The 16,746-nt window shown below is 46.2% G+C and overlaps 1 protein-coding gene and 1 non-coding gene across 9 annotated transcripts in view; one reads left to right on the top strand and one right to left on the bottom strand.

Annotated features, from left to right (window-relative positions):
• The window catches only part of HAAO (3-hydroxyanthranilate 3,4-dioxygenase), a 146,878-nt gene that overhangs the window by 29,618 nt on the left and 100,514 nt on the right, over positions 1-16,746 (bottom strand). For 2 of the 8 annotated variants that reach the window (XM_028831725.2, XM_077959679.1), the window contains exons 1-2: positions 14,450-15,652; positions 5,202-5,281 (exon numbers count right to left, since the gene is read on the bottom strand). The exons of 1 other annotated variant lie outside the window; for it this stretch is intronic. In XM_028831725.2, coding sequence (XP_028687558.2) covers positions 5,202-5,272 — 71 coding nt within the window. In that variant the 5' untranslated portion in view covers positions 5,273-5,281; positions 14,450-15,652. Of the gene's footprint in view, positions 1-5,201; positions 5,282-13,979; positions 15,653-16,746 lie in introns of those variants that run through there. 5 more of the 8 variants (XM_077959676.1, XM_077959678.1, XM_077959675.1 and 2 more) reach the window with 3 other exon arrangements.
• TRNAI-UAU (transfer RNA isoleucine (anticodon UAU)) lies at positions 14,365-14,457 on the top strand. Its single transcript is given in 2 exon segments — positions 14,365-14,402; positions 14,422-14,457. It is a non-coding gene; the product is annotated as a tRNA-Ile (tRNA).

The following is a 16,746-nucleotide window of genomic DNA, read 5'->3' as shown; positions in this document are numbered from 1 at the left end:
GTTAGCCTAACCACAGCTGAGATACTGCTTCTCAAAGAACTAAATGACAAGTTGAGAGACAGGCCCCGTTGTCAGGTCAGCTGTTCTTGAGAAGAAACTAAATTCAAAACTAGACAAAACTCTCTCACTACTAAAAACGTATATAGACAGGGAAGCATTTTTTCAAGTTATACTAATAAGTTGACTTGGATGCTTTAATAGCTTTCATGAAGAATGCTGAAAATTGTGTAGCATATTTGAGGAACTCCACAACTACTTAGAATAAAAAGAAAAGCAACTTTTTAAAATTTAGCAGTATCTCAAAAATGAAAAACCTAGTTACATGTTCTCATAAAGAAGTTTCACTATTAATATAAAATGCTCCAAAAGTTTAGTTCATAAGACATATTCAAAATATATACCCAATAATCTAAATGTAGACACTACAGCAGCAATATAATTTTGGTTCTCCAAAGATTACCAAGCATGAAGTAGCAATCTCCTTGGGGTGTTGCCAAACCAGGTGTCTCTACATCCCATGAGATCTTAACACCAACATGCCAAGTATCAGGATCTCCGCCTTCAAGATGAGAGCCGTCCTCACTTTCCTCTTCGGGGCCTGCCCACCAGATTTTCAGCATGATGCCAGCTCACTGCCATTTTCCGCATGCCAGAATAAGGTTTCTCTTTCAGGTGTGGGATTTTCAGAGGATCCATCAATTCAGCAAAGTTACGTCGTATGCTGCTCTGCTCTTTATGTCCACTTCATCTTGTCCATCACAGGATGACCCCACGCCACCACTGGGGAAATCTGCAGCCAAACACACTGGCACAGCATCCTCATTAGCCTTCTCTTTGGCAGCAAGTCCTTCCAAAGCCTAGATTATTTCTATCTGCAGGTAGTCATCGACCCTGAGGGAGGTCTGACAAGCAGCAGCAATTTCAGCCTCGGTGTATTTTATTTTATTTTTTGAGACAGAGTCTCATTTTGTTGCCCAGGCTGGAGTGCAGTGGCACGATCTTGGCTCACTGCAGCCTCTGCCTCCTGGGTTCAAGCGATCCTCCTGCCTCAGCCTCCCGAGTAGCTGGGACTGCAGGTGCATGCTATCACGCTAATTTCTAATTTTTGTATTTTTTTTTTTTTTTTTTTTTAGTGGAGACAGGGTTTCACCATGTTGGCCAGGCTGGTCTGGAACTCCTGGCCTCAAGTGATCTGCCCACCTCAGTCTCCCAAAGTGCTGGGATTACAGGGCATGAGTTACTGCACCCGACCCTTGGTGTATTTTATATTAGACCCTTTCACTGGCCATGGTACCATAAAGAACCTAGTGTTCAGGTACTTGTAGGTGCAGCCTGGATTACCAATGAGGATGGCAGATACTGGAATGAGCAAATCTTTGCCTCGGATCCTAACCAGGTCCCAAAATAAGCAGCCATGCTTGTGCAGGGTGAGAAAAGCTTCTTGAGCCTTTTTTTTTTTTTTTTGAGACAGAGTCTCGCTCTGTCACCCAGGCTGGAGTGCAGTGGCGCGATCTCAGCTCACTGCAAGCTCTGCCTCCCGGGTTCATGCCATTCTCCAGCCTCAGCCTCCCGAGTAGCTGGGACTACAGGCGCCCGCCACCACGCCCGGCTATTTTTTTGAAAAACATTTTTAGTAGAGACGGGGTTTCACTGTGTTAGCCAGGATGGTCTTGATCTCCTGACCTCGTGATCCGCCCGCCTTGGCCTCCCAAAGTGCCGGGATTACAGGAGTGAGCCACCATGGCCGGCCTCTTGAGCCTCTTTATGGAGCTCCCCAGATACACTGCCGGCTTCTTGGAGAATTAGTTTAGGATATTTTTCTCTTTTTTTGAGACAGTCTTGCTCCGTCGCCCTGGCTGGAGTGCAGTGGTGCTATCTCTCGGCTCATTGCAACCTCCGCCTCCCAGGTTCAAGCAATTCTCCTGCCTCAGCCTCCCAAGTAGCTGGGATTACAGGTGCCTACCACTACACCTGGCTAATTTTTGCATTTTTAGTAGAGACGGGGTTTCACCATGTTGGCCAAGCTGATCTCGAACACCTGACCTCAGGTGATCCACCCGCTTCGGCCTCCCAAAGTGCTGGGATTACAGGCGTGAGCCACCACGCCCAGCCTAGTTTAGGATATTTCATCTGCCACTGCTGATAGAATTCATCGTCTTTGGGGGTCAGATAAGGAAGACAGGTGTCTTCAAACTCTTCAAAATGCCTCAGTTTCTTAGCTTTGCACTCTTGTTCCTCGGCAGTCAGGTTCATGCTGGCAGTTCATGCGGCCACTAAAGCCACCTTCCTAAGTCATTAAGATTTTGTTTTTTTGAGACAGACTCACTCTGTCACCCAGGCTGAAGTGCAGTGGGCACAATCTTGGCTCACTGCAACCTCTACCTCCTGGGTTCAAGTGATTCTCCTGCCTCAGCCTCCTGAGTAACTGGGATTACAGGCGCATGACACCACGCCCGGCTAATTTTGTATTTTTAGTAGAGACAGGATGTCACCATGTTGGCCAGGCTGGTCTCAAACGCCTGACCTCAAATGATCCACCCGCCTTGGCCTCCCAAAGTGCTGGGATTATAGGCGTGAGCCACCGCGGCTGGCCCTAAGTCATTAAGTTTTGAGGGTGGTTTGCTACACTGCAATAGATAACTGAGACAACAGGTGTATAGTTTCCCTGCATCATTTTGTTTTAGATATACCTTTCATGAAGGGCACCTACCTGGAGTTTAGAAAAATCTAATCTGTATGTTACATGTTTAGTAGTCATTGGATTCAACTCTTTCATATCTATTTAATTATTGCTACATTTGTACTTATTCTTGGCATCTTCTTTTGGGTTTTCTAATTACCATGCTGTGTTAGTTTCCTGTAGCTGCTATAATAAATTACCACAGGCCCAGCACAGTGGCTCGAACCTATAATCCCAGCACTTCGGGAGGCCAGGGAGGAAGGATGATTTGAGGCCTGGAGTTTGAGACCAGCCTGGGCTATATAGCCAGATACTGTCTCTACAAAAAAAATAAAATAAAATAAAATAAATTGAAAAAATCACAAACTGAGTGCCTTAAAACAACACAAATGTATTGTCTTATAGTTTTGAAGGTCAGAAGTCTGAATGAGTCTTATGGGCTAAATCAAGGTGTTGTCGGAGTTGCATTATTTCTGAGAACTCTAGAAGAAAATCTGTTCTCTTGCCTTTTCCACCTTCTAGAAGCCACCTGCATTTCTTGGCTCACAGGGTGCCTTCCTTCTTCATTGAGACACATCATTTCATCCTCTGTTTTTGTTGTCACATTTCCTCTGTAACTAATCCTTGTGATTACATCGGGCCCACCCAGATAATCCAGGATAATATTTTCATTGAACTACTTAATCACATCTGCAACATCCCCTTTTGTTTTGTAAGGAGACATACTCACAGATTCCAGGAATTAGGACAGGAGATTTTTGGAAAGAACCAAGAAGGATTATTTAATCTACCACACATCCCTTTTCCTGGTTTCTTTTTTTATCCTCTTTTTTGCTTTCCTAATCTATCAAGATGCTCTTGGCTGCAAAGTAGCAGAGGCCTTAGTTAAACAATGCTGTAATCAACAGAAAGACAGAAGGCTTACACAACTGGACACCCAGAGGAGAGTGAGTCTGTGACTCAGCAGCACCATCATGGACCCTGGTTCTTTCCATCCCTCCCATCTGCTACCCATAGCGTCAGCTTCATCCCGAGGCTGGTTCCTTGAGTGGCCAAGGAATGAGGCTGGAAGTGTCCTTATTCACACCCACTGAGGGATAGAGTTGAGTACCTATCACTTTCCATTTGGACTAGGTTTCACAAGCTTGGCACTATTATTATTATTAGTAGTAGTAGTAGTAGTAGCAATAGTAGTAGTAGTAGGGATGGGGGTCTCACTCTGGAGCTGTCTCACTCTGTTGCTCCAGGCTGGAGTGCAGTGGTGTGATGACAGCTCACTGCAACCTTGAACTCCTGAGCTCAAGCGATCCTCCTGCCTCAGCCTCCCAAGCAGCTGGGACTACAGGTGCACACCACCACACTGGACTCATTTTTAAATTTTTTGTAGAGATAGGGCCTCAATATGCTGCCCAAGCAGGTCTCAAAATCCTAGGCTCAAGCGATCTTCCTACCTTGGCCTCTCAGAGTGTTGGGATTATAGGCGTGAGCTGCTGAGCCCTGCCTTCCTTAGCAGTTTCCAAATCCACCCTGCAGTTTTCCCAACACCTGCAGAACCAGCTTTAAAGTGACCACAGCAGAGATGCCAGTGCAGATGCTGGAGCCCTTCCTCAGAAGTCTGAGTTTCAGTTATGCAGAGGGCTCCTCCTCCAACTTCTAAGCTTTTGTGGTTCAACTTCTTCCTTTGTTCTCTCAGCCCAACAGTGGGTAGCTGCTTCTTGCAGTTGCTCACTTACGTGATACGGCAGATTTGTTTTTTTGACTTTTCAGTTATCTAGTTAATAACCGTAAACCTAGTTAACAGTTCTCTGTATTACATTGTCTCTGTTAAATAATTGGTATAGTTTCTGTCCCCTGACTGATATATCTTTATAAGCTTAATTCTCTGTCATAATATGTTTGTTCATGGTTGTGATTTGCATCTCTGGGAGGGTTAGGTTCTAAGATCAGGGTATCAAATAAGAAAACTTGTTGGTCCTCCAATACGCTACCTCCTTAATGTAATCGAAATTGGCTGTTGGCCCTGGGATGGAGCCAGCTACCCTAGCTAAGACCTTGCTAGGCAGCACTGGGCAGAATTTGGCAGCTGAGGAGAAGGCCTCTCATCTGGGTGTGGTCAGTGTCAGTTCCTCAGGGCTCTCTGCAAACAGAACTGGAAGTTTATGCTCCCTTTTACCCTACAGGGAGAAGGTCCCTCTGGGAGAAATTCATAGACCAGCTCTGTGCTGAGACTTCAGTTTAGCTTATAGATCTGCTACATTTCCATTTTCCCCTGCTCCAGGGCTAGTTGGACCACCCTTCCCCTTCCCTCCCTGTCTTCCCTCCCTCCTTCCCCATGAAGACATTTTTCAGCTCCCTCGTCTTCTTTCTCCTTTTTGCCAGGGGCCATTGAATGCTACCTCATTTCAAATCACTCTGTGTTAGTGCCCTCCTCCCAGCCCCCATATCCTCTGGCATGTGCCTCATTCTTCCTGGCATGGATCCCGCATGTCTTAGATGGGAGAAGGCATGCATGGATTCTTACCAGTCCCAGGTACTGTGAGCAGTGGCCAAGCTTGGCATTTCTTGTAGCCCACATGTCATGGAGGAACTCATACTTGCTACCTACAGATAAAGAAACAGAAAATCAATGACTTACCAAAGGCCTTTAGCCACTCCTACTACCTAATTTTTAAAAAAGACCAAAACTCAAAAACAAAAAAGAAGACAAACAAAAAACAACAAAACAATGGGCAAAAGGTTTGAACAACCATTTTATAAAGATACACAGAGGACCAATAAGCACACACAAAACATTGCTCAACATCATTAGTTTGGCAATTAATGACATGCTCAAATTAAATATACAATGCAAATTAACATGCAAATTAAATACACAATGAGATACTATTACACACCCGGTAGAATGGCTAAAATTAAAGACTGACAATATGAAGCATTGGTGAGGATGTAAAGCTACTGGAATTCTCAACATTACTGGTGGGAATATAAAGTGGCACAACTAATTTGGAAAAACAGTTCCGTAGTTTCTTATAAAACTAAACATAGGGACCGGGTTCTGGGGCTCATGTCTGTAATCCCGGTGTTTTGGGAGGTTGAGGTGGGAAGATCCCTTGAGGTCAGTAGTTCATGACAAGCCTGGGAAACAGGCAAGACCTCATTTCTAATTAAAAAAAAAAAAAAAAAAAAAAAAAAAAAAAGGCCGGGCGCGGTGGCTCAAGCCTGTAATCCCAGCACTTTGGGAGGCCGAGACGGGTGGATCACGAGGTCAGGAGATCGAGACCATCCTGGCTGACACGGTGAAACCCCGTCTCTACTGAAAAATACCAAAAAAAAAAAAACTAGCCGGGCGAGGTGGCGGGCGCCTGTAGTCCCAGCTACTCGGGAGGCTGAGGCAGGAGAATGGCGGGAACCCGGGAGGCGGAGCTTGCAGTGAGCTGAGATCCGGCCACTGCACTCCAGCCTGGGCAACAGAGCGACACTCCGTCTCAAAAAAAAAAAAAAAAAAAAAATTAGCTGACAGTGGTGGCGTGTGCCTATAGTCCCATCTACTGGGGAGGCTGAGACAGGAGGATTGCATGAGCCCAAGAGCCTGAGGTTGCAGTGAGCTATGATCGCATCATTGCACTCCAATCTGGGCAACAGAGATAGACCCTGTCTCAAAAACATAGCCCCAAACAACCACCAAACATAGGACCTTTATCAAAATTAAAAACGTTTGTGCATCAAAGGACACCATCAAGAGAGTGAAAAGGCAAGCTACAAAATGGGAGAAAATATTTGCAAACCATGTATCTGATAACGGGTTAATATTCAGAATATAAAACAACTCCCCAAACTCAACAACAAAAAAACAAGCAACAGGATTTTAAAAATAGGCAAAGGACCTGATAGACATTCCTCCAAAGGAGATATATAAATGGCTGATAAACCCATAAAAAGATGCTCACATCACTCATGATTAGGGAAGCGCACATCAAAACTACAGTGACAGAGTGCTTCATTTCATTAGGATGGCTATTATAAAAACAGCAGCAACAACAACAAACCAAAACATAAAATGGCAAGTGGTGGTGAAGATGTGGAACTCTTGTGTATTGCTAGTGAGAATGTAAAAATGGCACAGCTGCTGTGGAAAACAGTATGGTGGCTTATCAAAAAATTGAACATAGAATTAACTATATCTTCCAGGAATTCCACTTTTAGATATACACCCAAGAGAACTGAAAGCAGGGACTCAAACACATATTTGTACACTGATGTTAGTAGCAACATTATTCACAATAACTAAAAGATGAAAACAACCAGCGTCTATTGACAGATGAATGTATAAAGCAAACGTAGTATCGCATATAATGAAATATTATTCAGCTTTAAGACGAAATGTTTTGATAGATGTTACAACACAAATAAACCTTAAAAATATTACGCTAAGTGAAATAAACCATACACAAAAGGACAAATATTGTATGATTCCACTTTTATGAATATTTAGAGTAGTCAAATTTGTAGAGCTAGAAGGTAAAATAGTGGTCATTGGGCTCGAGGGAGGAGGGAATGGAGAGTTACTGTTCAACCGGTATGGGGTTTCGGTTGAGATGAGAAAAAAGTTGCGGGATCAATCGTAGAGATGGTTGTACAACAATGTAAATGTATTTAATGCCACTGAATCACACACTTAAAAAGGGTTAAAATGGTAAATTTTATGTTCTGTATATTTTACCACAAAAAAAAAAAAAAAAAAAAAAGCCAGGCGCAGTGGCTTACGCCTGTAATCCCAGCACTTTAGGAGGCTGAAGTGGGTGAATCATCACTTGAGGGCAGGAGATATACAAAAATTAGCCGGGCGTGGTAATGTACTAAGTGCCACTGGATTGTACAATGTAAAAATAGTTAAAATGGTAAATTTTATGTTATGTGTAATTTGCCACAATAAAAATGCTAAAAACAAAGAAACTATACATAAACATACATTATGACCCAGCAATTCCATTTCTGTATTTATTCAAGATAAATAAAAATAAAAATACTTGTACACATATGCTCCTAGAAGCTTGTAAAAGTCCCACACAGGAAAGAGCCTAGGATGTCCATCAGTAGGAGAATGGCTCAGTCAACTGTGGTATATATGATCAATGGACAACTATTGAAGTCACTCAACCAGTTGGTTGAGCAGAAACATGGACTTAGGTTGTTTTACTCCAGTTTCTTGTCTTTCCTCTTTCCCACAAGGTGGACTTTCCTACTTGCCCAAAAATTTTGACCTAAGGAACACGTTGAGTGTTACTGAAACCCCAGAGCTCCCTGGCGGGCTCTGTTGAAACTCTTCCTTTCTCCTCTCACAGGAAAGTCTCCATCATAATCTGTGCTGTGGCCTCCAAGACCTCTATCTGGTCCAATAGGTTTGGGTCCATCCCTTGCCAGGATTGAGAGAGGAACCCTCCCCATTCCTCAGCAGCGGGGAATCTAGGCACAGCGGCGCCCAGCATGCCTGGGTCGTGGTTTTCACCTCTCTAGGGGTCAGAGTTCTAACTCGTCTTTCCTATATTTCAAGTTGGAATGCTTTGGCCACCATCACGCAGGCTTCTGTGAGCCTGACAAGAGCTCTGTGCCTCTCTTGAGGGTGACCCCGAGAGGCACAGAGTTGTCAAGGCCAGACATGCTCACTGTTCTCCAGGTGGCAAAATGAGCCATCTACTCCATACCGTTTGAGAGCATGGACTCTTCAGTTGCACAATCTGTATTTGAATCTTAGCTTTACCACTTGTTTTGGTAAATTGCACAGCCTCACTGTGCTGCACGTTCCTCATCAGTGAAAGGAAACGAGAATGCTACTTCCTTCATAGGGTTGCTGTGAAGATGAAATTGCTTCATAGGGTGTCAAGTTCTTGGAGTGGTGCCTAGCATATGATAAGCACTATGTAAGTGTATTATTTTTACCCACCAACCACCATGTTCTCCATGTTCTTTGAAGGCTGTTGTTCTCCAACAAGTGAAAAGAAATAATTAATGCATCCTGTATCAGTCAGGATTCAGACACACCAGTAGTTTGAATAGGGAAATATTAATGTAAAAAATTATTAACTAGTAAAGGAGGATTAATTACTAAGAAGGGTAAATGGAACTCTAGTTAATTCAGGAATAACAAAAGGAGCAGCCACTACCTTTAGGGCTGACATAGGGAACCCAAGGAAGCAACAAACTCTCCCTCCCATCCAAGGCTGAGATTCAGAGCTCACTGGTGAGGGTGGCAACGGGGCCTGTGGATGCTGGAGGAGTTTGCTGAGGTGCTGCAGGCTGAGGATGGCAAGCAGGAGACACTGTTGGGTGTTGGCAAAATCTCACCGGGAAGCCGCCCACTGACAGCTGTGCTGTAGGAGCCAGAAGAAAAGCACTGAGCTAGGAAGAGAAGTACCTTCTAGTGTTCCTCTAGCACTTTCTACTGACAAGACCCAACAGTGGCACCAGCTGACAAGACAAATACTTTCAGGGTCCAGCTCCAGGATCACAAGGCAGGGCCAAGAAGGGCGAATTGGGAGCAGAGCGGTATGAAATGGACTGGTACACACCCCATCCGTGTTCTTATAGAGACATTTAACAAGGAGTTTTTCCTAATTATGGTTTATATATTTATAGGAATACAAAAGGGAGCTAGGATTAGGGTGACCATATGTTCCAGATTGTCCGGGACAGCACAATTCATGCTTGTTGGTCCAGTATTATTAATAGTGCTCCTTTTGACTCTCAGAAATGTCCCTGTTTGGAGGATAAATTATGTGGTCACATTATCTATAGATGCATCAGCTTCCATCAAACTAACCTTCCCACTGCTAGTAGCTAGAAATTCTGTAAATACCCCACCCTACCCCCAATCTGTCTGAATGCAGCAATGAGCCACCAAGGCAACAGTCTAAGGGCTAAGGGGCCAAAATTTCATGGAGAAGTGCATTCAGGTGAGCTCAGCACCCTGAGCTGCTGTCCTCCTTGAAGTGTTTGTCAGTGACAGAAACTATGAGGCTGAAAAGGTGGGCAGAAAGCAATGGCTCTCCAGAAGAAAATATGATTGAAAATACATTGAGTCATAGGAGATATATATATATATATTTTTTTGAGATGGAATCTCGCTCTGTCTCCCAGGCTGGAGTGCAGTGGCACGATCTTGGCTCACTGCAACCTCTGCCTCCCAGGTTCACACCATTCAATCAGCCTCCTGAGTAGCTGGGATTATAGGCACCCACCATCACGTCCGGCTAATTTTTTGTATTTTTAGTAGAGACGGGGTTTCACCATGTTAGGCAGGATGGTCTCGATCTCCTGACCTCGTGATCTGCCTGCCTTGGCCTCCCAAACTGCTGGAATTAGGGGCGTGAGCCACCGCGCCCGGCTAGGAGCGATCTTAATGAGTATAAAATGCAATTCTAAGTGATATGAAAGGACTATGTCATAATTAAAACGGTAGGTTTTGTTTTCTTAATGGTACATAAAATAATAGCACATGTTACAATTTAGGGTGTTTTAGATTTGATGAAATATGGCATATTTGTTCACAAGTATGGGTGTATCTGTAAGAGAGAATCCTATAGAAACTGCTAGGTCAAAAGATACGTCCATTTAAAACACTGACAGATTCTGATGAACTATCTTAAAACAAAACCAACTATAGAGTATCCATTTCCCCACACTCTCATCAACACTGGACATTACCAATCTTTAAAATTTTTCTAATCTGACAGGCTGTCACCACTTCTTCATTTTGGTGTCAATCCGGGTAATTTGATGGGATCCCTCAAATTATCGTATGTTCCACTCTATGTGTAACTGGTTCAAATCTGCATCATACTTCCCTAGAGTGTGGGCCTTGAGACCTACACCTCTTTCTCCTCCTAAGGGAAAATAAGGGGTCATTTTCCCACGGGGTGCTGTTGAGCATCATGGACTATCAGGACAGGACCGGACATCAGACACTGACAAATGGAGGGGGTTCTGAAAGGCATTCAGGAAGGTCCACAGTGCTGCATGTGGCAGTGGCGTCTTTTACTTTTCCATTTGGAAAAATAACAATTAAAATAATCCTTTAAGATCCCCTGCTACCCATTAAAATGGAATCACTTTGGAAGCCTCCGAATGCGTGCTCACCGGTACATGAAGCATTCATTCCTTGAACACCAGATATGCGTTCATACGACAGCTGCTTGGGTGGCTTCTCATGTGGGCTTTGACTACTCTACAGCAATATTTTTAAAAGTCATATGCTGCTTAATATATATCCATAATGAAATGCTGGCTAAAAATAGAAAATATAAAACGTTTGATGGAATAAAGTAAATGAGGACCATCAAATGAGAATTCTACAATTTTGAACCAAGACGATTTTCATTCACTAGACCTACACATTGCATTCAGCTCATCAAACTGTTTATATGGCTCCTCACAGTGTCTCTTGTATATCTGAAACCAAAGTCATAAAGAGAAAATATAGTGACCATTAGATCTGATTTGGCCTCTCATTATTAGAAATAAAGACCAGCCATACCCACATCATGCTATTTGCAGAATGTCACTTGCATACAGCAGTCTGAACCCTTCTGTTTTATCTCATCATTTAGACACAAAAAATGAAATAAAAATAAACCAGTTTTTTTTAAAAAATGCAAAAGGCATAAATTCCAAACATTCATTTAGGAAAGCAGTTTTTGTCTATTTTTGATGCTACAATGAGTCATTAAGTTTCATACATTTTAATATACATTTGTCCCAATACCAGATATATGTTATTTTAAAAGATATTTGTTAACAAAGCATGCTTTCCCCTTACATAATTACTTTAAACATTCTGCATTACTTGGAAAATGTGAAAAGGTTGAAACTCGTCTGTTAATAATATAGATATTACTGCTGTATTTATTTATTTACTGAGACAGGGTCTCTCTCTGTCGCCCAGGCTGAAGTGCAGTGGTGTGATCTCAGCTTACTGCAACCCACACGAAGTTTCGCCATGTTGGCCAGGCTGGTCTCAAATTCCTGGCCTCAAGTGATTCACCTGCCTCAGCCTCCCAAAGGGCTGGGATTACAGGCGTGAGCCAAAGCACCCAGCCGATATTACTGTTTTAAAGTTATACATGGATCTAAAATAAGTTTTATTTAACAATCCCTTCTCTATTACACATCATACACAAATCATTGCATGATAAAACAATTTCTAGGTGTTGGCAAGAGTATACATGGTAAAAGGGGTCCTCTACCAGTCAAGCCAGGCTGGAGAGCTCTTATCTAGTCTACATTCTTCAATTTATAGATGAGCAAATTGAGGCCCGGAGAGAGTAAGAGACTTATTACAGTCTCTTACAAACTTAAGAGGACCACAGCGAAGACTCCTAGTTCATTGTTCTTTAGAGGCAGTCCGGGTCAGGTTAAGTGCCTTTCAGGTCCCAGGAGACTTTTCCTTGCTGGAAAAGATTTCCAGCAGCGGAGTTTCTGACCCTGCCCCCTTCACCAGGTGCAGCCTTACCCGCACTAGGCTCCTCATTAGAAAACCAATATTCTTGGGGGCTAAGCAATTTAGGTTCCCTTTATGAGATGCTGCTTTCCCCTTACATACTGTTGGGGAATCAGTATCTGCGGAACCAGTAAAGGAGTAGATACATGAATGGGGCTAGTGGGAAGGGACGCTGGACCACCGAGAGTCAACTCTGCTGCTCGTGGTTCACCAGGTGGGCTCTGCCTGAGAGACTCCGGAGGAAGGGCAGATTGTGCAAACGCTACGGGATTTGAGAAGACGCTGTGTATGGGTCCACAATTTACTTGTTTACCAAGAATTAACCCCTTTCAGTTTAGAGGGGAAAAAATCATCCCCACCCTGCACAAACCATGCATTTACCTTTTCATCCTGTTCCAGCTGTCAGGAAGAACTTATTTAACAGATCACTCTCTGTGGCCTTGATTTACCCTGGCCTCACCCACAAAAGCTCCAAGGAGCCCAATCCTGGCATGCTGTAAAGAGCCCAGCATCCCACCACCTGCCTGGTGCGGGATGGGATCTTGCGGAGATGACCATCCCTGTTCTGAGTTCCTGAGTCTCCATGCGTGTCTCTCACTTACAATACTGGAAACAGCCTCCCCTGGCTTCTTTCTAGGGAGACCTTCCTAAAAACTCCTTCGGGAGGCCCCCTGCCTTACACAGAATCTCTTGCTACCTCCTCCCGGTCTAGCTGATCACTTTAACTCTTCTGCTTGAGTTTCAAGGCCTTCTACAGTCCAGTACCATCCCACTGCTTGACATTTGTGGCCCTAACACAACCTGTTACTGTGGCCAAGTCATTTGACTACACAAATGACCTTCATTCTGTCCATCGCTTGCTCATGCAGTTTCCCCCATTATTGCAATAATCATTCTGTTGTTTGCTCGGCGCTCTCCTAGGAGAGCGGAAGTCACCAAACAGGTGATCAACATGCCAACAGGTGCTCAGAGACCATCAAGATGAGTGAGACAAGCCTGAAGGAAGAGACGGGGGGTGGTGGGCACTCGGGAGGCTGCTGGCACTCGGGAGGTGCCTGCTACCTTCCTCAGAGGACCAGGTTCCTGGCAGGCTTATCAATTAGGTACAACAGGCACAGTGCCTAGACCAGAAAAAAACATTTAAATGTTAATTTCTTTTGAAATGAGAAGAAAACAAATATAGTAATAAATGAAAAAATAGTAATAATATAGCAATAAATTCAGTTTGAATTACATTCATTTTTATATCATCACAGTGGTAAAATATAATTTTTCAAAACTTTTTTTTTTTAAATGGAGGACAGGAGCCTACGAAGACAAAAGTGCCTACGGCCCAGAACAGTCACAACTCAGCCTTGGGTGAAATGGTTAGATTTTGCTTTTAAATGGATATCTAGATATTTGTATGAGATCTCCTCACTTTAAATACTGGAAATTAGTTTTAACATCATTTTGTGGCCCAACAAAACACGCAGGGTTTGGGCTGCAACTTCTCCAAAGCCCGAGCTATGTCCGCGTCCTCCGCTTGGGGTGGCCTGGCCAGGTTTCGGGTCCCCGCCTCCTGCCTGGAGGGCCCAAGGGCCGCGGGAACCTGGCGAGTCAGACCAGGCGCCAAGCCACAGCCGCGCGCCGTCCCCGGCCCCTGGCCTCGCCCAGCCGGGGCGCCCCCTGACAGCCGCCACTGGGGGGCTCCGGACGCGCTCCTTCCGGGGGCCCCGCGGGGAGTCGGGTCGGGCCTCCCCGGGGCGCGGGAGCAAGGTCGCCCGGCTCATCCACATCCCCAGCCCCACCCCCGGCCCGCGTCACCTCCGCGGCGAGGACCGCCTGCCGCTCCCCGGGCCTGGGCCCTGCCCCTCGCGGGCCGGCTCTGGGACGCGAAGCCCATAGAGGGGGTTTTCCGGCCGCAGGCGCTGGGGCCGCACCTCCTACGGCGAGGCCCGGGGCTGCGCGCTGCGCTCTTTGCAGGGCCCCCGTGGCCCTCCCGTCACGGCCAGGCTAGGCGGCTCCTGTCCCGAGGGCAACACACTCGCAGGCTTCCCCTGCTTGCTCCGCCGGGGGACAGCCGGGAGTTCGGCGCGAAGTCGCAGAAGGCTCGGGCCTGGGCTCGCGCCGCGAACGCGCATGCTCCGTCGAGGCCCGCCGCGGGCGCCAGTGCGCCCTGATAGAGCCATGGCGAGGCCCGCTCAGCGGAGCTCCAGTGGCGCAATCGGTTAGCGCGCGGTACTTATATAGCAGTACATGCAGAGCAATGCCGAGGTTGTGAGTTCGAGCCTCACCTGGAGCACGACCCTTTTGGATGTCTGCAACCCCTTTTGTGTATCTCCTTGCCAGAAGGAAGGACTTAGTCTTTCTTTAGACTTCTCCCTTCTTGTCTCTAATTGCTGTGTCGCACGTCTCCATTGGCCGCAAGCAGAAAGCAGCTCGCAGTGGACTCTCAATGCCTGTTTTCCGAGCTACTTGTTGCCAACGCGCGACATCCAGCCGCTCGAACCCGGACATCCACCGACTGCGTCCTTCTAGTGCACTTCTTAGGCGGGTCCTGCAACTGCACCTAGTCCCGGACCACGGGAGGGCGGATGGAGGTGGCGAGGCGCTCCATTGTGGCGGGGTCCCTAGCTGGCCGTGGGGATCGAATATTCTGGGCACTTCACTCTACAGTGCGAGCCGGAACTCCCGGTGCCGAGATGAGGCCCAGGGCCGGGCCCCTGCCTCTCGCCCCCTGGCGGGGCCCAAGCACCGCCGACCACTCCCAGGCGTTAGGGCCCGAGGCCCAGCGCGGGGCGTCCGTGGAGCTGTGGAGAGATCTGGGGCGGCTGTTTTCCGCCCTTGTAACTCGTGATGAGTTCTTCCCCCTCGCTTCTGTCTGCAGAGACCAATAGACTGCGGGCCCTTCTCAACCCAGGCGCCCGGCCGTCCCTGGGCAGATTTGCAGTTTGGGGAATGTGCTCGGAGAGTTCCCTACCCATCCTGTGCCCCTTCTCCTAGTGGCACGTCACAGATCCTGGTTCAGAAGTCCTCCCGGGGGCCGGGAAATAGGCCAAGTTGTGGGCGGATGCGCCCTGCTCCACATCCCCAGGGGGGTGGGCAAAGCGGGCACAAGCTTAGTTAAGGGTTGGAAAGACTCCCGGACGTGTTCTTTCAAAGGGGAGATTTTCAGCTGTTTTCATGGACGGGATCGTTGCTAGATTTTGGATGCAAATATTACCCCGCGAGTGGTAAAAAGCAAGACCTAAAACGTTCAGAGAAGTGGATGGAGGAGGGAGCTCTCGTCTATCTCCTCCGCTAGCCCAGGCTTCGTTTGCTCTCACCCACCCAGCCCCCAGATGCAGAACAGGAACCTTGTGCCAACTGGAATGTGGGAAGGGCCGCCCACTTCCCCTCGTCCTGGCGCCGGGTTCCTCGCCAACCCCGGGGAGGTCGCCTCTGGCTCACAGACATCCTCAGAGGCATGGGGTGGGTGCCCTGTAGAAATGCAGCCCAGGCTTGGAAACAAATAAAATCTCTATCCATTTGATAAATAATAATAATAATAATAATAATAATATAGGTGCGGTGGCTCACGCCTGTAATCCTGGCTCTTTGGGAGGCCAAGGTGGGCGGAATTTTTTGTTGTTGTTGTTATGACCCAGGAGTTTAAGACCAGCCTGGCCATCAGGGTGAAACCCCGTATCTACTAAAAATAGAAGAATTAGCCGGGTATGGTGGCACATACCTGTAATCCCAGCTACTCGGGAGGCTGAGGTGGGAGGATCTCTTGAATTCGAGAGACGGAGGTTGTGGTGAGCTGAGATGGCACCCCTGCACTCCAGCCTGGGCCAGACCTGTCTAAAAACAAAAACAACAACAAAAACACCTTGCGGCCTCGCGCAGTGGCTCACGCCTGTAATCCCAGCACTCTGGGAGGCCAAGGTAGGCGGATCACGAGGTCAGGAGACCATCCTGGCTAACACTGTGAAATCCCGCCTCTACTAAAAATACAAAAAATTAGCCAGGCGTGGCGGCGTGTGCCTGTAATCCCAGCTACTTGGGAGGCTCAGGCAGGAGAATTGCTTGAACCCGGGAGGCGGAGGTTTCTGTGAGCCGAGATCGTGCCACTGCACTCCAGTCTGGGCGACAGAGCGAGACTCCGAATCAAAACAAAAACAAAAACAAAAACAAAAACAAAAACCAACAAATTGCTTACTTTCTTAAAAAAAAACAAAAACAAAAACAAAACAACCCAATAGCTTTAATGGGATATAATTCCTGTACCATACAACTCGTCCATTTTAGAGTGTACAGTTCAATGGATTTTAGTATGTTCACAGGTAAGTACAATCATCACCACAGTCAATTTTCAAACATTTTCATCACCTCAAGACTAGTTCTCACCCTCCCACCTTCCATCCTGTTCCCCTACCAGCCCTAAGCAATCACAAAGCCACCTTTTGTCTCTGTAGATTTCCCTAGTCTGGACTTTCCTACGAATGGAATTATACAGCATGTGGTCTTTTGTAATTGGCTTTTTCACTTTATAATGTTTTCAAGATTCATCCATATTGTACCATATATCACTGCTTCATGTCTTTTTGTG

Source organism: Macaca mulatta, chromosome 13 (genome assembly GCF_049350105.2).
Source record: "Macaca mulatta isolate MMU2019108-1 chromosome 13, T2T-MMU8v2.0, whole genome shotgun sequence".
Taxonomy (NCBI): domain Eukaryota; kingdom Metazoa; phylum Chordata; class Mammalia; order Primates; family Cercopithecidae; genus Macaca; species Macaca mulatta.
Note: the sequence above shows the minus strand (reverse complement) of the source record. Positions and strands in the feature narration are given on the sequence as shown.